Source organism: Schistocerca nitens, chromosome 10, assembly GCF_023898315.1.
Source record: "Schistocerca nitens isolate TAMUIC-IGC-003100 chromosome 10, iqSchNite1.1, whole genome shotgun sequence".
Classification (NCBI taxonomy): domain Eukaryota; kingdom Metazoa; phylum Arthropoda; class Insecta; order Orthoptera; family Acrididae; genus Schistocerca; species Schistocerca nitens.
Window position 1 is genome coordinate 170,755,174 of NC_064623.1, and position 20,245 is coordinate 170,775,418.

The 20,245-nt window shown below is 41.0% G+C and overlaps 1 protein-coding gene across 1 annotated transcript in view; it reads left to right on the forward strand.

Moving 5' to 3' along the window:
- The window catches only part of LOC126210569 (uncharacterized), a 124,622-nt gene that overhangs the window by 58,089 nt on the left and 46,288 nt on the right, over positions 1 to 20,245 (forward strand). The window contains exons 2-4 of the mRNA XM_049939833.1: positions 6,562 to 6,780; positions 10,390 to 10,608; positions 14,180 to 14,398. Coding sequence (XP_049795790.1) covers positions 6,562 to 6,780; positions 10,390 to 10,608; positions 14,180 to 14,398 — 657 coding nt within the window. The remainder of the gene's footprint in view (positions 1 to 6,561; positions 6,781 to 10,389; positions 10,609 to 14,179; positions 14,399 to 20,245) is intronic.

Here is a 20,245-nt window from a genome sequence, read left to right on the forward strand (position 1 = left end):
ACATGTTTGTTTAAAAAAATACTGAGTATTCGAGACTATTTTAAAAGTATACTTAAATGAATGAAGTTTCCTAATTTCCGAAATACGTCTGCATAGAGACGCGAAATTTAAGAATGTAAGGTTCTTTCCTGCCGAGGTGGAGAGAATTGACATGAGCTATTTGCATTAGATAATTACATCAAACTTTTATAAAGTAGCAGACAGTACGATTATTATTTAATTCACATAATTTTCCTGTCAGGTCCTGTTTGCTTTTTGGCTACTACTGTGTACATTTTGCACGCTTACGTTTGTTTAGCACAATATTGTCTACACTCGAATTTTGGTATGATTAATTGTAATAACCCATATCACATATCAATTTCATTCGCACATTAGTTTTTAACACTAATAGCACCTCTGAAAGTGGTTCAGTTTGCAACATTTGATTAAATATTTTACCATTTACGAAGTATAATCACCACCTGACAACACATGTCAAGTATCTAAACGCAATTATTCGACCCACCCCTGATTCGTACTTAATATATAAGACTGTTGACCATTGTAAACTTGTATATTTATATCTGTGTGTTACACATTAAAAACAATGGTATGGAAGGTGTTGTCAGGGAAGAAATTCATAACTACAACACTAGAAGGAAGGCAGATTATGATATACCAAGACACAGACTAACAAAAAGTAGTAACTCACACAAAGTGAATACCTTAAAAATATTCAACAAACTACCGCAATCCGCTCGGGACATGCCCACAAAAATTCTTAAACAAAATTTGTACAATTGGTTATCTGACAATCCATTTTATTCTATGCAAGAATATTATGATCTGAGTAGCACAGAGATAAACCTGTAATTGCATAATTAACTCAATTAACTACTATATATACTGTTACAAAATATTTCATATCTGATACCTTTGTATTTCAACTGTGTTAGGTAACTACTTTATTTGCCAGTGTTATGATGTGTTACGTAACTACTGTGTTTGCTACTACAATGTAACTCATTTTTGGTACCTTTGTATGTATCTGAAACAAGAATATGTATTAAGCATTGTAGTCACCTGCTTAAGGTTTAGGTTATTTGTAAGTTACTCATATGCTAATTATATCTATGCCTTATATATAGTGTCTGGAATATTAATATTATTTTATGTACTGACGAAGCCTATTTCATCTTGCATGATCAATGGCTAATAAAGAATCTATATATTTGATTAAAAGTCTAAATACCTATTATGTACCTGGTTCTTCATTCAGTTCAACTTAGTACATTAACCCTGTTAGTATTTTTAGTAATTTATATGAAAATACAATATAAGTACTTCACATGCAACAAAGTACCTTTGTCTATTATCTAACACTGCAACTTTTTCCCTATGTAACTTGCAATTTTTGTAGCAGAAAGTTTTTTAGATACAGTATAAGGTGTAAATATAGACATCAGGTTAGGCTATAGAACAATCTGCTGTCACCTAGCATTTGCATTAATTGGCTTTGCAAACACTATACCTTTTGCAAATGAGTTGGAAATCCAAATACTGTCGGTATAGCATCGTCCTTCAGTTGACGTCTATTTACATAATTTTCCATGTAACAATTCTCTTCAAAATGAAGAGCGCACAGTAAATGATTTGCTGTCGGTTGGAAGTTCTCTCTCCGAGTAGCAATAATCCATTTCCAATTTAGAAAATCATTTGTAAGGGGAAACCTAAACCAAAGCAAACGGTCATGATGTATTATTTCTCCATGAAAGTGCTATATACAAGTAATAGAAAGTAACAAACAACCAGAAATGACTGACCTGTGAAATGTAACATTGTTTCCGTCTTCGTCTTTCGTTCCATTCTTACTGTTACAGTTAAAAGGAGCACACAAACGAACCATGTTTACGCACTGTTTCCCTGCAAATGGCGGCTTCTATCACGTTCAATGTGGGCACGCGACACTAGCGCCAATGCGCGGTCTAGTTTTTATTTAGTAAGTCTATGGTCAGACGGTGCGGCAATATAAGTACGGCAGTGACAACCACACGACAGTCATCCACTTGACAATGGCAGAGCAGATCTGTGGGCAGTAAACCACTTGACGCGGCTTGAAACCTGAGAATGTTTTATTAACTGAGGTTGCATTTACATGATGCGCTAATGGATGATGTTACTTCAGTTCTTCAGCCAAGTGCCTAACAGTATTTTGAAAAATCGGGACAAAATTTGGTCTTGTTTGGATGTCTGGACAAGAAGCTCCATAACGGTGACAGTCCCGATATATCAGGATGGATGCCAACCATAACTGTATTTTATGTATTTGCTACATTTTATCAAAGAAATTCTTACATTTTTCCCGTTCTGCCCCATCCACAGGGCAAACGCGTTTAAGGCAATGTTTTGTTAAATTATTGCATAAATGTTGAAATTATCACGAGTATCATCCTGAAACGGATTAAGTCGTTTAATGAACAATTCAGACCAAGGAACATCGTCATCTTCAAACAGTCGTTAACAATTATAAAATATTTTAAAGCCATTTTGCAAAATGTACAGTTATTCTTAATGCATAATACGAAGTTACTATTAATTTCTTGAATCCTGTAGCTCATGCACCTGACGTATTTTCCGCCTCACAAACTGACAACATCGGATGCCTAATAATAAATCCTGTGACTCATGACAGTTCTGCTAGGAAAGTATTTTTGTAAAATCTGTATTGTAAGCCATTTTTTCTTCTAGCTGATTGGCTGATGATATAAAAATGATTAGTATCTTTGTAAAATTTGTATTGTAGGTCGTTTTCCCTTCTAGCTGATATCTGAAAATGAGAGGATTCATAGTTGGACTATAAAGCCTGCTCTCCACTTACTTCAGCAGCTCGTTTTTTTTGTTTTGCAGTTAACACATTCATGACTTTCCCATATGATTTTTCAGCTTTGGAATTTGGATTATTTTTAGCTTTACGACCATATCTTTCGAACGCTGATTTGGGTACGTTATATTCCTTAGATGCTAAGAGAAAAAACAGTTGAAAATGCAATTTCCACTGATGTAATGTCCAGTTGCTGTCTGTCAGTCTGTGTAACGTAAGTTCACAACATCTGGAAAAGTATGGGGGAAAAAAAGAAAAAAAAATGCGTAGTTTGAAATCTTACTTGCATTAACAAGAGGAAGGGGCAGAATGTGGCACTACTCCCTTGTGGCCAGTACTGTGACGTCCCAGGACAACACTTTGGATTCAAATGGTTCAAATGGCTCTGAGCACTATGGGACTCAACTGCTGTGGTCAACAGTCCCTTAGAACTTAGAACTACTTAAACCTAACTAACCTAAGGACATCACACACAGCCATTTCCGAGGCAGGATTCGAACCTGCGACCGTAGCAGTCGCACGGTTCCGGACTGCGCGCCTAGAACCGAGAACACTTTGGGTTAACAACTTTTATGAAGCATAATAACTGACGGATTTAAACGTATTATGTAACTAACGTATAGCGAATGGGATGCACTTCAATACTGCATGTCATTTAAGGGCGTACAGTTAAGAATTAACGGCTAACCTTGCATTTAAATTGACCAACTCGTCTGGAAACGTGAAGGACACTCTTTCACTTTGCAAGTCGCGCTGGAAACCAAAGTCTAAATGACTATCGGACATCCCTTTTCGTGCCAAGACATACCGATAGTTACGAGGAGCGTATGAAAAGTCCGTGCAAAGGCAGAGAGATCGCTCCACCGGTGCGTATCGAGATCATGTTTAGTTAGTAGCATGTTTGGAAAGAACGCACTCCAAGTTTCTGCCATATAGGTCTATTTCTTTGTGTTTGGCATTCGTGTGAATCTTGGACGTCGAGTGATTGTCAAAAATTGGACGAAGAAGAATTTCGTCTGGTGCTGAAACATTACTTTAAAAAATGGGCAAAACGCCTCAGGAGACTAAAGAGAAGCTTGATAAACATTACGGTGACTCTGAACCTTCGATCAGGACAGTTTATAAGTGGTTTCAAAATTTTCGGAGTGTCCATATGGGCCGGGCGGGGTGGCCGAGCGGTTCTAGGCGGTTCTGTCCGGAACCGCGCCGCTGCTACGGTCGCAGGTTCGTATCCTGCCTTGGGCATGGATGTGTGTGATGTCCATAGGTAGGTTAGATTTAAGTAGTTCTAAGTCGAGGGGACTGAAGACCTCAGATGTTAAGTCCCATAGTGCTTAGAGCCATTTGAACCATTTGCCCATATTTACACATTTTGGTAGAATCCAAAGTTAAATTCTAACTCTCTCTCTCTCTTTTATAGTTCTGTGCCAAGGTAAACCTGTCCATATAACTTAACGTACAGCACACTACCTTAAGACACAGATAAGTTTGCCAAAGCTGGATCGAAACCACACAGTGCATTTATGAGGGCTGTTCACAAAGTATCCGATTTTTATTTATAAAATCAGTCTTTATTTAGATACAGTTGTTTGACATTTGCCACCTTCAAAGTTGACCCCTTCAGTTTCTACGCATTTCTCTCAACGCTGCTGCCACTGCTGGAAGCATCACTGGAAAGCCTGTTTTGGTCTGGTGCGCAGCTGCTGTGTTGAATTCTGCATAATACCTCCTCTGATCTGAAATCTGGTTCCTTTCATTGCCTTTTTCAGTTTAGGGAAAAGCCAGAGGTCACTCAGTGCTAGGTCATTGGAACAGGGAAGCTGACAAACCACAGTGATGTCGTGTTTGGCCAAAATACTCTGAAACAATTGAGAACGATGGGCAGGTATGTATCATGGTGAAGGTGCCAACTTTCCGCTGCCTACAGATCTGCACATTTGTGTCTCACCGATTCACAGAGTCGATGCAGAACCTCTTGGTAGACCATGTTATTGACATTAATACCTTCTGGGGTGTACTCTTGATGGACCATGCAATTGGAGTAAAAAAAAACAGTCAGCATGACTTTGCTGCAAACGTGCTTCAGTTTTTTGGTTCTTGATGGTGATGGATGCTTCCATTGCAATCACTAGAACTTTGTTTCTGGGTCTTACAATAAACCTAGGACTCGTCACCAGTGATCACTGTGTTAAGAGAAGTTGGGATTACTGCTTACAGTATCCAGCATGTCCTGTGTGATCCCCAAATGAAGTTTCTTCTGATCAGTTGTTAGCAACTTTGGCACAAATTTTATTGAGATCCTCCTCAGGTCCAAATGTCCCATTAAAATCGAATTAATGGATTCCAGTAGTAATTTTATCTTTGTCACAAGTTCTGTGATTGTATTTGTCTGTCCTGCATCACCAGGGTCCTTATACGATCAATAAAAATCTCATTTTCGGATGCTGATGGCCTACCTGAACGTGCTCGGCTCTTCGCTGCTGAGCAGCCACCTTTGAAGTGGTTGTAGCACTCCTTTACCTGTGTGATACCCATTGTTTCGTCTCCAAACAGTTGTCAAATCTTACAGATTGCTTCAACATGAGAGTTGCGAAGCTTGAAACAGAATTTGGTGCTATTTCTATCGTTTTGCCCACATCACAAAATCCGATGTCTACCACAAACATGTGTTTACTTGTCTATGGTTATCCAGAGACTGGTTGTTTTTCACAGTCGTGCAAAATATCAGGCATGTGCACTGTAAATGCCCACAAACATAGAGAGCACGCAGACCCCGACACCATTGTTGGTTTCAACAATAGAAAATAAGATGGGGTACTTCTTGCACAGCCCTCATATGATCGTGGGTCTGCTACATCGGCCAGACTGAGTGTGGTATTAGTATGGTTTTACTCACTAGTTTAGGGAAATGCTCGGCCATTCCCCAGATTTCTGCCACAGGATATCTTATACACAAACAGCTGAAATAAAAGAAAATACAGAACCACGTTTATACTAATCACAGACAGCTGACAGGCGTGACTTAAGTCCCTTAGGTTAACTGACACCTGTATTTGCATGAAGGACATCTGGCCACAAAGCTGAAAGAAAATTAATTTGGCAATTCATGAAAGCAGTGCATCCATACCACAAGATAAATATTGTAAAAGAGGAAGGGGGGGGGGGGTGATATGGTATTGAAACTGTGTTCCAGACTGGGACTCGAACCTAGGACCACTGGCTTTCACAGCAAGTGCTCTGCAGACTGAGTTATCCGAGCACGACTTACATCCTAACCTCACAGTTACATTCCCAACAGTACGCTCCTACTATTGTCCAAAATACCCACAAGTTTTCCACCGTACCCTGCATGACTAGCACTCCTGGAAGTAAAGCTATGAGTTTGGCACACAAGTCACACTTGGCTAGCTCATGAGGCAGAAGACTTGCCTGTGGAATGCAAAGATCCCTTGTTTGTGTCGCACTCTGGCACATAATTTTCATATGTCAGGAAATTTCAGCTTCCTACACAATTACAGGTTGGTCTTTGATCTATGGAAATGGAAGTAGTTGGTCCCAGCTGCTTTGAGTAAGAGTTTTAGCACATCAAGTTTTGCTTTAGGAGGAAGCTTGGTGGGGGACCGGGAGTGGGTATCCTAAAAGATTATTTATGGCAGAGCTACTAGAGGACATCGACTGAAAAGTCACAATGTTCTCAGGTACAGTCAGAAGCCAAAAACAACACCGAAGACGACCAGCAGCAGCCAGCAGTACAAGACGACAGCAACCACCTGGAAGGCCGTCACAGGAAAGTACAAACAGCTTCCCAATCTGACTGTGGCCACTCCCATCACCACAAAACCCGGGAAACACAACAGCACGAAGGACCAAGTGCCAAAGAACAACGCCACAAAGCCGTATAATTTTACCAGGCCCGGGTAAGTCTGATGCCTGTATGCCAGATACTGCAGCCAAGCTCCTATACAACTGGTCTCACGACCCATTCCAGATGAAAAGAAATCAAGGGCATCTGAAGTCATTGCAACAAACACCACGTCCTATGTGCACAACTGCGTGACAGCTACACGGAGAAAGCCTGTGTTGTTTTAGAGCTTCCTATACTTTTATATTCAAGTATGATCCACATGAAATGATAGAATGTCACTTTCCTGTGCTATTAGTTTCTTACAAACTGTAGCTCTGGCTATACTATAGCTTTGAGACCATGCCTAGGCAGATCTGTACTGTGACTGTAACTTACAGGTTTGGAATATTTTTGACAATAATTCAATGTCCTCAGTCATATATTTTACTTTGTAGCTTTAGCCCAACATGTTTCAGAACTCTATCTCCACTCTCAAACATGACTTTAACATTATTTTAGGTGTTACGTCTACATCATTTGATGAAGGGCGTTCTGTTGTACACTGTGAGATCCACTTAAAAACTATCAATACCTTCTCACATTGTCAGGTGAGTCCCCCATGACCAGGGTTCTGGGTGACTTTTCTGAACACTACTCTTTTCCTGCACCTCAGCAGTCCTTTTTCTTCACTGCTCTTCCTTCCTCTTCACCCCTTTCGCCAAAAGAAGGAGCCACTGGCTCTGAAAGCTTGCAAACTGTAACACCTTTTTGTATCTTTGTTATCCTGCTGATATTTGGTGAGTAGATTTTTTATCTATGCAGGTACACGCATTTTAAAGCCTATTTATTTGTCAGACTAGCATTCAGGCACACACATAAGTTGGACATACTGTGCGCATCTACATGAAATAATGTCGTTGTCATGTGTTAAATCTTTATGATGGTTAAAACTTATGTGGATTTCTGCATTACACAGATTGTCATGTGTACTCATTATAACTAAACAGCCACACTCCCTGATCATATAGGACACCATTGTCACAGCAAGAAAACAATCAAAATTTTGACTCTGAACCTTCGATTAGAACAGTTTATAAGTGGTTTCAAAATTTTCGGAGTGTCCATATGGGCCGGGTGCAGTGGCCGAGTAGTTCTAGGCGGTTCTGTACGGAACCGCGCCGCTGCTACGGTCGCAGGTTCGTATCCTGCCTCGGGCATGGATGTGTGTGATGTCCATAGGTAGGTTAGATTTAAGTAGTTCTAAGTCTAGGGGACTGAAGACCTCAGATGTTAAGTCCCATAGTGCTTAGAGCCATTTGAACCATTTGCCCATATTTACACATTTTGGTAGAATCCAAAATTAAAATCTAACTCTCTCTCTCTCAGTTTTTATACTTCTGTGCCAAGGTAAACCTGTCCATATAACTTAACGTACAGCACACTACCTTAAGACACAGATAAGTTTGCCAAAGCTGGATCGAAACCACACAGTGCATTTATGAGGGCTGTTCACAAAGTATCCGATTTTTATTTATAAAATCAGTCTTTATTTAGATACAGTTGTTCGACATTTGCCACCTTCAAAGTTGACCCCTTCAGTTTCTACGCATTTCTCTCAACGCTGCTGCCACTGCTGGAAGCATCACTGGAAAGCCTGTTTTGGTCTGGTGCGCAGCTGCTGTGTTGAATTCTGCATAATACCTCCTCTGATCTGAAATCCGGTTCCTTTCATTGTCTTTTTCAGTTTAGGGAAAAGCCAGACGTCACTCAGTGGTAGGTCATTGGAACAGGGAAGCTGACAAACCACAGTGATGTCGTGTTTGGCCAAAATACTCTGAAACAATTGAGAACGATGGGCAGGTATGTATCATGGTGAAGGTGCCAACTTTCCGCTGCCTACAGATCTGCCCATTTGTGTCTCACCGATTCACAGAGTCGATGCAGAACCTCTTGGTAGACCATGTTATTGACATTAATACCTTATGGGGCGTACTCTTGATGGACCATGCAATTGGAGTAAAAAAAGACAGTCAGCATGACTTCAACATTGCTGCAAACGTGCTTCAGTTTTTTGGTTCTTGATGGTGATGGATGCTTCCATTGCAATCACTAGAACTTTGTTTCTGGGTCTTACAATAAACCTAGGACTCGTCACCAGTGATCACTGTGTTAAGAGAAGTTGGGATTACTGCTTACAGTATCAAGCATGTCCTGTGTGATCCCCAAATGAAGTTTCTTCTGATCAGTTGTTAGCAACTTTGGCACAAATTTTATTGAGATCCTCCTCAGGTCCAAATGTCCCATTAAAATCGAATTAATGGATTCCAGTAGTAATTTTATCTTTGTCACAAGTTCTGTGATTGTATTTGTCTGTCCTGCATCACCAGGGTCCTTATATGATCAATAAAAATCTCATTTTCGGATGCTGATGGCCTACCTGAACGTGCTCGGCTCTTCGCTGCTGAGCAGCCACCTTTGAAGTGGTTGTAGCACCCCTTTACCTGTGTCATACCCATTGTTTCGTCTCTAAACAGTTGTCAAATCTTACAGATTGCTTCAACATGAGAGTTGCGAAGATTGAAACAGAATTTGGTGCTATTTCTATCATTTTGCCCACATCACAAAATCCGATGTCTACCACAAACATGTGTTTACTTGTCTATGGTTATCCAGAGACTGGTTGTTTTTCACAGTCATGCAAAATATCAGGCATGTGCACTGTAAATGCCCACAAACATAGAGAGCACGCAGACCCAGACACCATTGTTGGTTTCAACAATAGAAAATAAGATGGGGTACTTTTTGCACAGCCCTCATATGATCGTGGGTCTGCTACATCGGCCAGACTGAGTGTGGTATTAGTATGGTTTTACTCACTAGTTTAGGGAAATTCTCGGCCACTCCCCAGATTTCTGCCACAGGATATCTTATACACAAACAGCTGAAATAAAATAAAATACCGAACCACGTTTATACTTATCACAGACAGCTGACAGGCGTGACTTAAGTCCCTTAGGTGAACTGACACCTGTATTTGCATGAAGGACATCTGGCCACAAAGCTGAAAGAAAATTAATTTGGCAATTCATGAAAGCAGTGCATCCATACCACAAGATAAATATTGTAAAAGAGGAAGGGGGGGGGGTGATATGGTATTGAAACTGTGTTCCAGACTGGGACTCGAACCTAGGACCACTGGCTTTCACAGCAATGCAAGTGCTCTGCCGAAGGAGTTATCCGAGCACGACTCACATCCTAACCTCACAGTTACATTCCCAACAGTACGCTCCTACTATTGTCCAAAATACCCACAAGTTTTCCACCATACCCTGCATGACTAGCACTCCTGGAAGTAAAGCTATGAGGGTGGCACACAAGTCACACTTGGCTAGCTCATGAGGCAGAAGACTTGCCTGTGGAATGCAAAGATCCCTTGTTTGTGTCGCACTCTGACACACAGTTTTCATATGTCAGGAAATTTCAGCTTCCTACATAATTACAGTTTGTTCTTTGATCTATGGAAAGGGAAGTAGTTGGTCCCAGCTGCTTTGAGTAAGAGTTTTAGCACGTCAAGTTTTGCTTTAGGAGGAAGCTTGGTGGGGGACCGGGAGTGGGTATCCTAAAAGATTATTTATGGCAGAGCTACTAGAGGACATCGACTGAAAAGTCACAATGTTCTCAGGTACAGTCAGAAGCCAAAAACAACACCGAAGACGACCAGCAGCAGCCAGCAGTACAAGACGACAGCAACCACCTGGAAGGCCGTCACAGGAAAGTACAAACAGCTTCCCAATCTGACTGTGGCCACTCCCATCACCACAAAACCCGGGAAACACAACAGCACGAAGGACCAAGTGCCAAAGAACAACGCCACAAAGCCGTATAATTTTACCAGGCCCGGGTAAGTCTGATGCCTGTATGCCAGATACTGCAGCCAAGCTCCTATACAACTGGTCTCACGACGCATTCCAGATGAAAAGAAATCAAGGGCATCTGAAGTCATTGCAACAAACACCACGTCCTATGTGCACAACTGCGTGGCAGCTACATGGAGAAAGCCTGTGTTGTTTTAGAGCTTCCTATACTTTTATATTCAAGTATGATCCACATGAAATGATAGAATGTCACTTTCCTGTGCTATTAGTTTCTTACAAACTGTAACTCTGGCTATACTATAGCTTCGAGACCATGCCTAGGCAGATCTGTACTGTGACTGTAACTTACAGGTTTGGAATATTTTTGACAATAATTCAATGTCCTCAGTCATATATTTTACTGTGTAGCTTTAGCCCAACATGTTTCAGAACTCTATCTCCACTCTCAAACATGACTTTAACATTATTTTAGGTGTTACGTCTACATCATTTGATGAAGGGCGTTCTGTTGTACACTGTGAGATGCACCATCAGGTGAGTCCCTCATGACCCAGGGTTCTGGGTAACTTTCCTGAACACTACTCTTTTCCTGCACCTCAGCAGTCCTTTTTCTTCACTGCTCTTCCTTCCTCTTCAACCCTTTTGCCAAAAGAAGGAGCCACTGGCTCTGAAAGCTTGCAAACTGTAACACCTTTTTGTATCTTTGTTCTCCTGCTGATATTTGGTGAGTAGCTTTTTTATCTATGCAGTTACACGCATTTTAAAGCCTATTTATTTGTCAGACTGGCATTCAGGCACACACATAAGTTGGACATACTGTGCGCATCTACATCAAATAATGTCGTTGTCATGTGTTAAATCTTTATGATGGTTAAAACTTATGTGGATCTCTGCATTACACAGATTGTCATGTGTACTCATTATAACTAAACAGCCACACTCCCTGATCGTATAGGACACCATTGTCACAGCAAGAAAGCAATCAAAATTTTGACTCTGAACCTTCGATTAGAACAGTTTATAAGTGGTTTCAAAATTTTCGGAGTGTCCATATGGGCCGGGTGGGGTGGCCGAGTAGTTCTAGGCGGTTCTGTACGGAACCGCGCCGCTGCTACGGTCGCAGGTTCGTATCCTGCCTCGGGCATGGATGTGTGTGATGTCCATAGGTAGGTTAGATTTAAGAAGTTCGAAGTCTAGGGGACTGAAGACCTCAGATGTTAAGTCCCATAGCGCTTAGAGCCATTTGAACCATTTGCCCATATTTACACATTTTGGTAGAATCCAAAGTTAAATTCTAACTCTCTCTCTCTCTTTTATAGTTCTGTGCCAAGGTAAACCTGTCCATATAACTTAACGTACAGCACACTACCTTAAGACACAGATAAGTTTGCCAAAGCTGGATCGAAACCACACAGTGCATTTATGAGGGCTGTTCACAAAGTATCCGATTTTTATTTATAAAATCAGTCTTTATTTAGATACAGTTGTTCGACATTTGCCACCTTCAAAGTTGACCCCTTCAGTTTCTACACATTTCTCTCAACGCTGTTGCCACTGGTGGAAGCATCACTGGAAAGCCTGTTTTGGTCTGGTGCGCAGCTGCTGTGTTGAATTCTGCATAATACCTCCTCTGATCTGAAATCTGGTTCCTTTCATTGTCTTTTTCAGTTTAGGGAAAAGCCAGAGGTCACTCAGTGCTAGGTCACTGGAACAGGGAAGCTGACAAACCACAGTGATGTCGTGTTTGGCCAAAATACTCTGAAACAATTGAGAACGATGGGCAGGTATGTATCATGGTGAAGGTGCCAACTTTCCGCTGCCTACAGATCTGCCCATTTGTGTCTCACCGATTCACAGAGTCGATGCAGAACCTCTTGGTAGACCATGTTATTGACATTAATACCTTCTGGGGCGTACTCTTGATGGACCATGCAATTGGAGTAAAAAAAGACAGTCAGCATGACTTTGCTGCAAACGTGCTTCAGTTTTTTGGTTCTTGATGGTGATGGATGCTTCCATTGCAATCACTAGAACTTTGTTTCTGGGTCTTACAATAAACCTAGGACTCGTCTCCAGTGATCACTGTGTTAAGAGAAGTTGGGATTACTGCTTACAGTATCCAGCATGTCCTGTGTGATCCCCAAATGAAGTTTCTTCTTAGCAACTTTGGCACAAATTTTATTTAGATCCTCCTCAGGTCCAAATGTCCCATTAAAATGGAATTAATGGATTCCAGTAGTAATTTTAACTTTGTCACAAGTTCTCTGATTGTATTTGTCTGTCCTGCATCACCAGGGTCCTCATACGATCAATAAAAATCTCATTTTCGGATGCTGATGGCCTACCTGAACGTGCTTGGCTCTTCGCTGCTGAGCAGCCACCTTTGAAGTGGTTGCAACACTCCTTTACCTGTCTGATACCCATTGTTTCGTCTCCAAACATTTGTCAAATCTTACAGATTGCTTCAACATGAGAGTTGCGAAGCTTGAAACAGAATTTGGTGCTATTTCTATCGTTTTGCCCACATCACAAAATCCGATGTCTACCACAAACATGGGTTTACTTGTCAATGGTTATCCAGAGACTGGTTGTTTTTCACAGTCGTGCAAAATATCAGGCATGTGCACTGTAAATGCCCACAAACATAGAGAGCACGCAGACCCCGACACCATTGTTGGTTTCAACAATAGAAAATAAGATGGGGTACTTCTTGCACAGCCCTCATATGATCGTGGGTCTGCTACATCGGCCAGACTGAGTGTGGTATTAGTATGGTTTTACTCACTAGTTTAGGGAAATTCTCGGCCATTCCCCCGATTTCTGCCACAGGATATCTTATACACAAACAGCTGAAATAAAATAAAATACCGAACCACATTTATACTAATCACAGACAGCTGACAGGCATGACTTTAGTCCCTTAGGTTAACTGACACCTGTATTTGCATGAAGGACATCTGGCCACAAAGCTGAAAGAAAATTAATTTGGCAATTCATGAAAGCAGTGCATCCATACCACAAGATAAATATTGTAAAAGAGGAAGAGGGGGGGGGGGGGGGTGATATGGTATTGAAACTGTGTTCCAGACTGGGACTCGAACCTAGGACCACTGGCTTTCACAGCAATGCAAGTGCTCTGCCGACTGAGTTATCCGAGCACGACTCACATCCTAACCTCACAGTTACATTCCCAACAGTACGCTCCTACTATTGTCCAAAATACCCACAAGTTTTCCACCATACCCTGCATGACTAGCACTCCTGGAAGTAAAGCTATGAGGGTGGCACACAAGTCACACTTGGCTAGCTCATGAGGCAGAAGACTTGCCTGTGGAATGCAAAGATCCCTTGTTTGTGTCGCACTCTGGCACACAGTTTTCATATGTCAGGAAATTTCAGCTTCCTACATAATTACAGTTTGGTCTTTGATCTATGGAAATGGAAGTAGTTGGTCCCAGCTGCTTTGAGTAAGAGTTTTAGCACGTCAAGTTTTGCTTTAGGAGGAAGCTTGGTGGGGGACCGGGAGTGGGTATCCTAAAAGATTATTTATGGCAGAGCTACTAGAGGACATCAACTGAAAAGTCACAATGTTCTCAGGTACAGTCAGAAGCCAAAAACAACACCGAAGACGACCAGCAGCAGCCAGCAGTACAAGACGACAGCAACCACCTGGAAGGCCGTCACAGAAAAGTACAAACAGCTTCCCAATCTGACTGTGGCCACTCCCATCACCACAAAACCCGGGAAACACAACAGCACGAAGGACCAAGTGCCAAAGAACAACGCCACAAAGCCGTATCATTTTACCAGGCCCGGGTAAGTCTGATGCCTGTATGCCAGATACTGCAGCCAAGCTCCTATACAACTGGTCTCACGACCCATTCCAGATGAAAAGAAATCAAGGGCATCTGGTTGTTGCAATGACTTCAGTCATTGCAACAAACTCCACGTCCTATATGCACAACTGCGTGACAGCTACACGGAGAAAGCCTGTGTTGTTTTAGAGCTTCCTATACTTTTATATTCAAGTATGATCCACATGAAATGATAGAATGTCACTTTCCTGTGCTATTAGTTTCTTACAAACTGTAACTCTGGCTATACTGTAGCTTTGAGACCATGCCTAGGCAGATCTGTACTGTGACTATAACTTACAGGTTTGGAATATTTTTGACAATAATTCAATGTCCTCAGTCATATATTTTACTTTGTAGCTTTAGTCTAACATGTTTCAGAACTCTATCTCCACTCTCAAACATGACTTTAACATTATTTTAGGTGTTACGTCTGCATCATTTGATGAAGGGCGTTCTGTTGTACACTGTGAGAAGCACTTAAAAACTATCAATTCCTTCTCACCTTGTCAGGTGAGTCCCCCATGACCCAGGGTTCTGGGTGACTTTTCTGAACACTACTCTTTTCCTGCACCTCAGCAGTCCTTTTTCTTCACTGCTCTTCCTTCCTCTTCACCCCTTTTGCCAAAAGAAGGAGCCACTGGCTCTGAAAGCTTGCAAACTGTAACACCTTTTTGTATCTTTGTACTCCTGCTGATATCTGGTGAGTAGATTTTTTATCTATGCAGGTACACGCTTTTTAAAGCCTATTTATTTGTCAGACTAGCATTCAGGCACACACATAAGTTGGACATACTGTGCGCATCTACATCAAATAATGTCGTTGTCACGTGTTAAATCTTTATGATGGTTAAAACTTATGTGGATCTCTGCATTACACAGATTGTCATGTGTACTCATTATAACTAAACAGCCACACTCCATGATCATATAGGACACCATTGTCACAGCAAGAAAACAATCAAAATTTTGCAGTTCCATGTTTTCTTACTGTAACACTAGTATCTGATATGACCAGAGAGGGTGGCATAGCTATAATGTGTACGTGTGACAATCTGTGCAGTGCAAAGATCCACACAATTTTTAATCATTATCAAACTTTAATACATAAGAAACACATTGTTTGATGTCGATATGAACAGTAAGTGCCAAGAATGATGCCTGGATATGTCTAAACACATTTGAAGTGCAGCTCACAGTCTACAATAAGATGGCCTTTATCAAATTCATCCTAGCTCAAGAGCACCCAATATGCAAGATATTTCACATGTTTCAATTGATCAGTTAATATTAAGTAAATGATATTGTTGTTTTCAATGTAAGGAAAAAGATAGTCTGTGATTCAATGTAATGATGCCACATTGAGTTGCAGACGGGGGCAATGAAAGACCGTTACAATTTAGCTTACAGCCGAAGCCTTCTTCAGAAAAAAAAAACACACACACACACCCCCATTCCTTCACATAAGCAAGGACACCTCATGCAGACACGATCACCATCTCCAGCTGATTGGACTGGCATTACGGTAGCAATCTATCGTCAATATACCAACCTGGCATTTCCATTGTTTGATACTGTTGTTTATATTGTCAGAGATGTTTATTCACACAAGACTAACCAAATGCATCATTTATTTACTGCTAGGTGCAAAAGTGAAGCACATCTTCTTTCTTTGTCTTTTTCCCATGTCTATGGAATCAGCATGTTATTTCAGTTTTCGTAATGTTTGTGGAAGTTGGAGGCCAGATGCCTTTCCTAAAGCTACCACTTCCACCTACAACAGAATCTGTGTAACCTGTTTGTCTTCATGTAGAGAAATGGCATGTTCAAGTGTGAGAATTGTTTCTGAATGTTTACTTAATATGTATCTGAAGCAGAACAGGAGTACCAGCCTGGTATTTACCTAGGTGGATGTGAGAAACTGCCTAAAAAGTGGTAAGCACCTTGGCCTTGATCTTTAATCCACTGGTCAGATTAGACCTGGGGCTAGTGCAGCTCCCTGTGTCCTGAAAATGTGTAATTTAACATGCTCAACTATCTGGCCAAACAAACCGAAGAAAATTTAATACCCAAAAAAGTCAATGTAGTTTTTGAGAATGTTTGAGTTCATGCCAAAAAATGCCTCCAAAATTTTTTATGTGAACACCATTGAAGCATTTTATGTAAAAGAAACGTCATTAACTGTCTCGGTCTTTATTCTTCATGTCTGCATATTTATTTCTCAACATAGTTACTCTGGCAATGAACAAATTTCTCCCAGTGAGAGACCAGTTTGTTGATACTGTCACTGTAGAATGTTTGACTTCATTCACAGAGCCACAACCCCACCAATGCTTGCAGTGGTTCATCAATATTAAAGTGAAGACCTCGAAGTTTTGGAATAGATGAAAATCAGATGGGTCCAAGTAAGCACCATATGGAGGATGATTGATGATAGTGAACCTGAGGTGTTGGATTGTCGCAGATGTCACAGCGCTCATGTGTGGTCTGGGATTGTCAGGCTGATGGAGAGAGTGGTCCATGTATGGACAAACGTTTCTGCAGTTAGAAGCTGGATTACAGTATGCCGTTTCTCATGTGCTGACACAGTTAAATTACACACTGTAATTTTACATGCTACAATTTGGAGCCCTCTAGCAGTGGAGAGTTGAAACTTTCTTCAGTGAAGCAGGAAAATAGACCAAGTAATATGTGTGACATGTAATACGTCAACCAGTATTGAGAACAGAATAAAAAATTTGGAGGGATTACTTTTTGGCACACCCTTCTACACGCCAAAGAAACTGGTATAGGTCTGCGTATTCAAATACGGAGATACGTAAACAAACAGAATATGACACTGTGGTTGCAATGCCTATATATGACAACAAGTGTCTGGCACACCTATTAGATCAGTTACTGCTGCTACAATGGCAGGTTATCAAGATTTAAGTGAATTTGAACGTTGTTTTATAATCAGCAAATGAGCAATGGGACACAGCATTTCCAAGATAGTGATGTTGTGGAGTTTTCCCATATGAACATTTCACAAGTGTACTGTGAATATCATGAATCTGGTAAAACATCAAATCTCTGATGTTACTGTGGCCACAAAAGATCCTACAAGAATGGGACCAACAATGACTGAAGATAAGCATTCAATGTGACAGAAGTGCAACCCATCCACAAATTGCTGCAGATTGCAATGCAGGGCCATCAACAAGTGTCAGTGTATGAAACCAGTCAGTGAAACATAATTGACATTTTAGAGCTGAAGATCCACTTGTGTACCCTTGATGACTGCGCACACAAAGCTTTACACCTCATCTTGGCCCATCAACACTGACATTGGACTGTTAATGACTGGAAATATGTTGCCCGATTGTACAAGCCTCATTTCAAATTGTACTGAGCAGATGTATGTTTATGGATATGGAGACAAACTCATGAATCGTGCAAGTCAGCAGTGGGCTGTTTAAGTAGGTGGAGGCTCTGTAATGGTGTGAGGTGTGTGCAGTTGGAGTGATATGGCTTGATATTACTGTGACAGGTGACACGAATGTAAGCATCCTGTCTGATCACCTGCATACATCCGTGTCCATTGTGCATGGGCAATTGCAGCAGGGAAGTGCAACTCCTAACATGTCTACAATTGCTACAGAGTGGCTCTGGGAACACTCCTCTGAGTTTAAACACTTCTGTTGGCTATCAAACTCCCCAGACATGGACATTATTGAGCATATCTGGGATGCCTTGCAATGTTCTGCTCAGAAGAGATCTCCACCCCCTCATACTCTAATGGATTTATGGACAGCCTTTCAGGATTCATGGTGTCAATTTCCTCCAGCACTACTTCACACGTTAGTTGAGTCCATGCCACGTCAAGTTGCGTTGCGGTGCTTCTGAGTGCTCACAGGTGCTCTACACGATATCAGGCAGGTGTACCAGTTTCATTAGCTCTTCAGTCCAGTTATAGCTGCAGCAAGAGAAAAAATATTTTGACCAGGCACGCTATATCATTAACAGAGCTATTCCTGAATTGTAATCAGTCATTCAGCTGGTTTACCACCATATTCAGGTTCCTTGGGTTCTGCTTCAGTAACTTAACCTCTCCATGTCTTCTTTATCAAATGCAACATGTAGGGTCTTTGTCAGTTCCTATACCACAACTCTGGTACCATTTCCCATACTCTTAATTAGCAGTTAATGTTTGTCATAAATCTTCTGGCTAGTCTGATGCAGCCCTCACTGACTTCCTCTCCTATGCCATTCTCTTCATGGTAATGTAGCAGTGACATATTTGTTATATATATTTCAGTCTTTCATGAAGAATTTGACAAAGCACTGAAAGACTAAAGTTGAAACAAGGCCACAGGAACAGCCTTGGGAGAGCCAGTCCTGACAAAACTCTATCATCTGGTGAGCAAGATGTTTGAGACAGGTGAAATACCCTCAGATTTCAAGAAGAATATAATAATCCTGATTGCAAAGAAAGCATGTGCTGGAAGATGTGAAAATTACCAAACTATCAGTTTAATATGTCACAGCTGCAAAATACTGACATGAATCCTTTACAGAAGAGTGGAAAAACTGGTAGAAGCCATCTTTGGAGAAGATCAGTTTGGATTCCGGAGAAATGTAGGTACTCACGAGACAATACTGACCATACGACATCTCATAGAACATAGGTTAAGGAAAGGCAAACCTACGTTTGTAGCATTTGTAGACCTGGAGAAAGCTTTTGACAATGTTGATTGGAAAACCCTCTTTCAAATTCTAAAGCTAGCAGGGGTAAAATACAGGTAGCAAAAGGCTGTTTACAATTTGTACACAGGCCAAACGGAGGTTGTAAGTGTCGAGGGGCCAAAAAGGGAAGCAGTGGTTGAGAAGGAAGTGAGACAAGGTTGTAGCTTGTCCCTGATGTTACTCAAGACAAATTTGGAGTAGGAATTTAAGTCCAAGGAGAAGAAATAAAACTTTGAGGTTTGCCGATGACATTGTACTTCTGTCAGGGACAGCATAGGACCAGGAAGAGGAGCTGAATGGCATGTACAGTGTCTTGAAAGAAGGATATAAGATGATCATCAACAAAAGTAAAATGAGGATAATGGAATGTAGTCAAATTAAATGAGGCGATGCTGAGGGAATTAGATTAGGAAATGAGTAGTAAACAAGTTTTATTATTTGGGAAGCAAAATAACAGATGATGGTTGAATTAAGAAGGGTATAAAATATAGATTGGCAATGGCAAGAAAAGCGTTTCTGAAGAAGAGAAATTTGTTAACATTGAGTATAGATTTAAGTGTCAGGAAGTCCTTTCTGAAAGTACTTGTATGGAGTGTAGCAATGTATGGAAGTGAAACATGGACATAAACAGTTTAGACAGGAAGTGAATAGAAGCTTTTGAAATGTGGTGCTACAGAAAAATTCTGAAGATTAGATGGGTAGATCATATAACTAATAAGGAGATATTGAACAGAATTGGGGAGACGAGAAATTTGTGGTACAGCCTGACTAGAAGAAGGGGTCAGTTGGTAGGACACATTCTGAGGCATCAAGATATCACAAATTTGTTACTGGAGGGAAGTGTGTGGGGTAAAAATCACAGAGGGAGACCAAGAGATTAATACACTAAGCAGATTCAGAAGGATGTAAGTTGCAGTAGGTACTGGGAGATGAAAAAGCTTGCACAGGATAGAGTAGAGTGTAGATCTGCCCCAAACCAGTCTTTGGACTGAAGACCACAACAGCAACAACATTCCAATCTTTATCTATGAAGACAGTAACTGTTCTTGAAAGAACATATACTGTTGATGACTGTGCAGCTTTT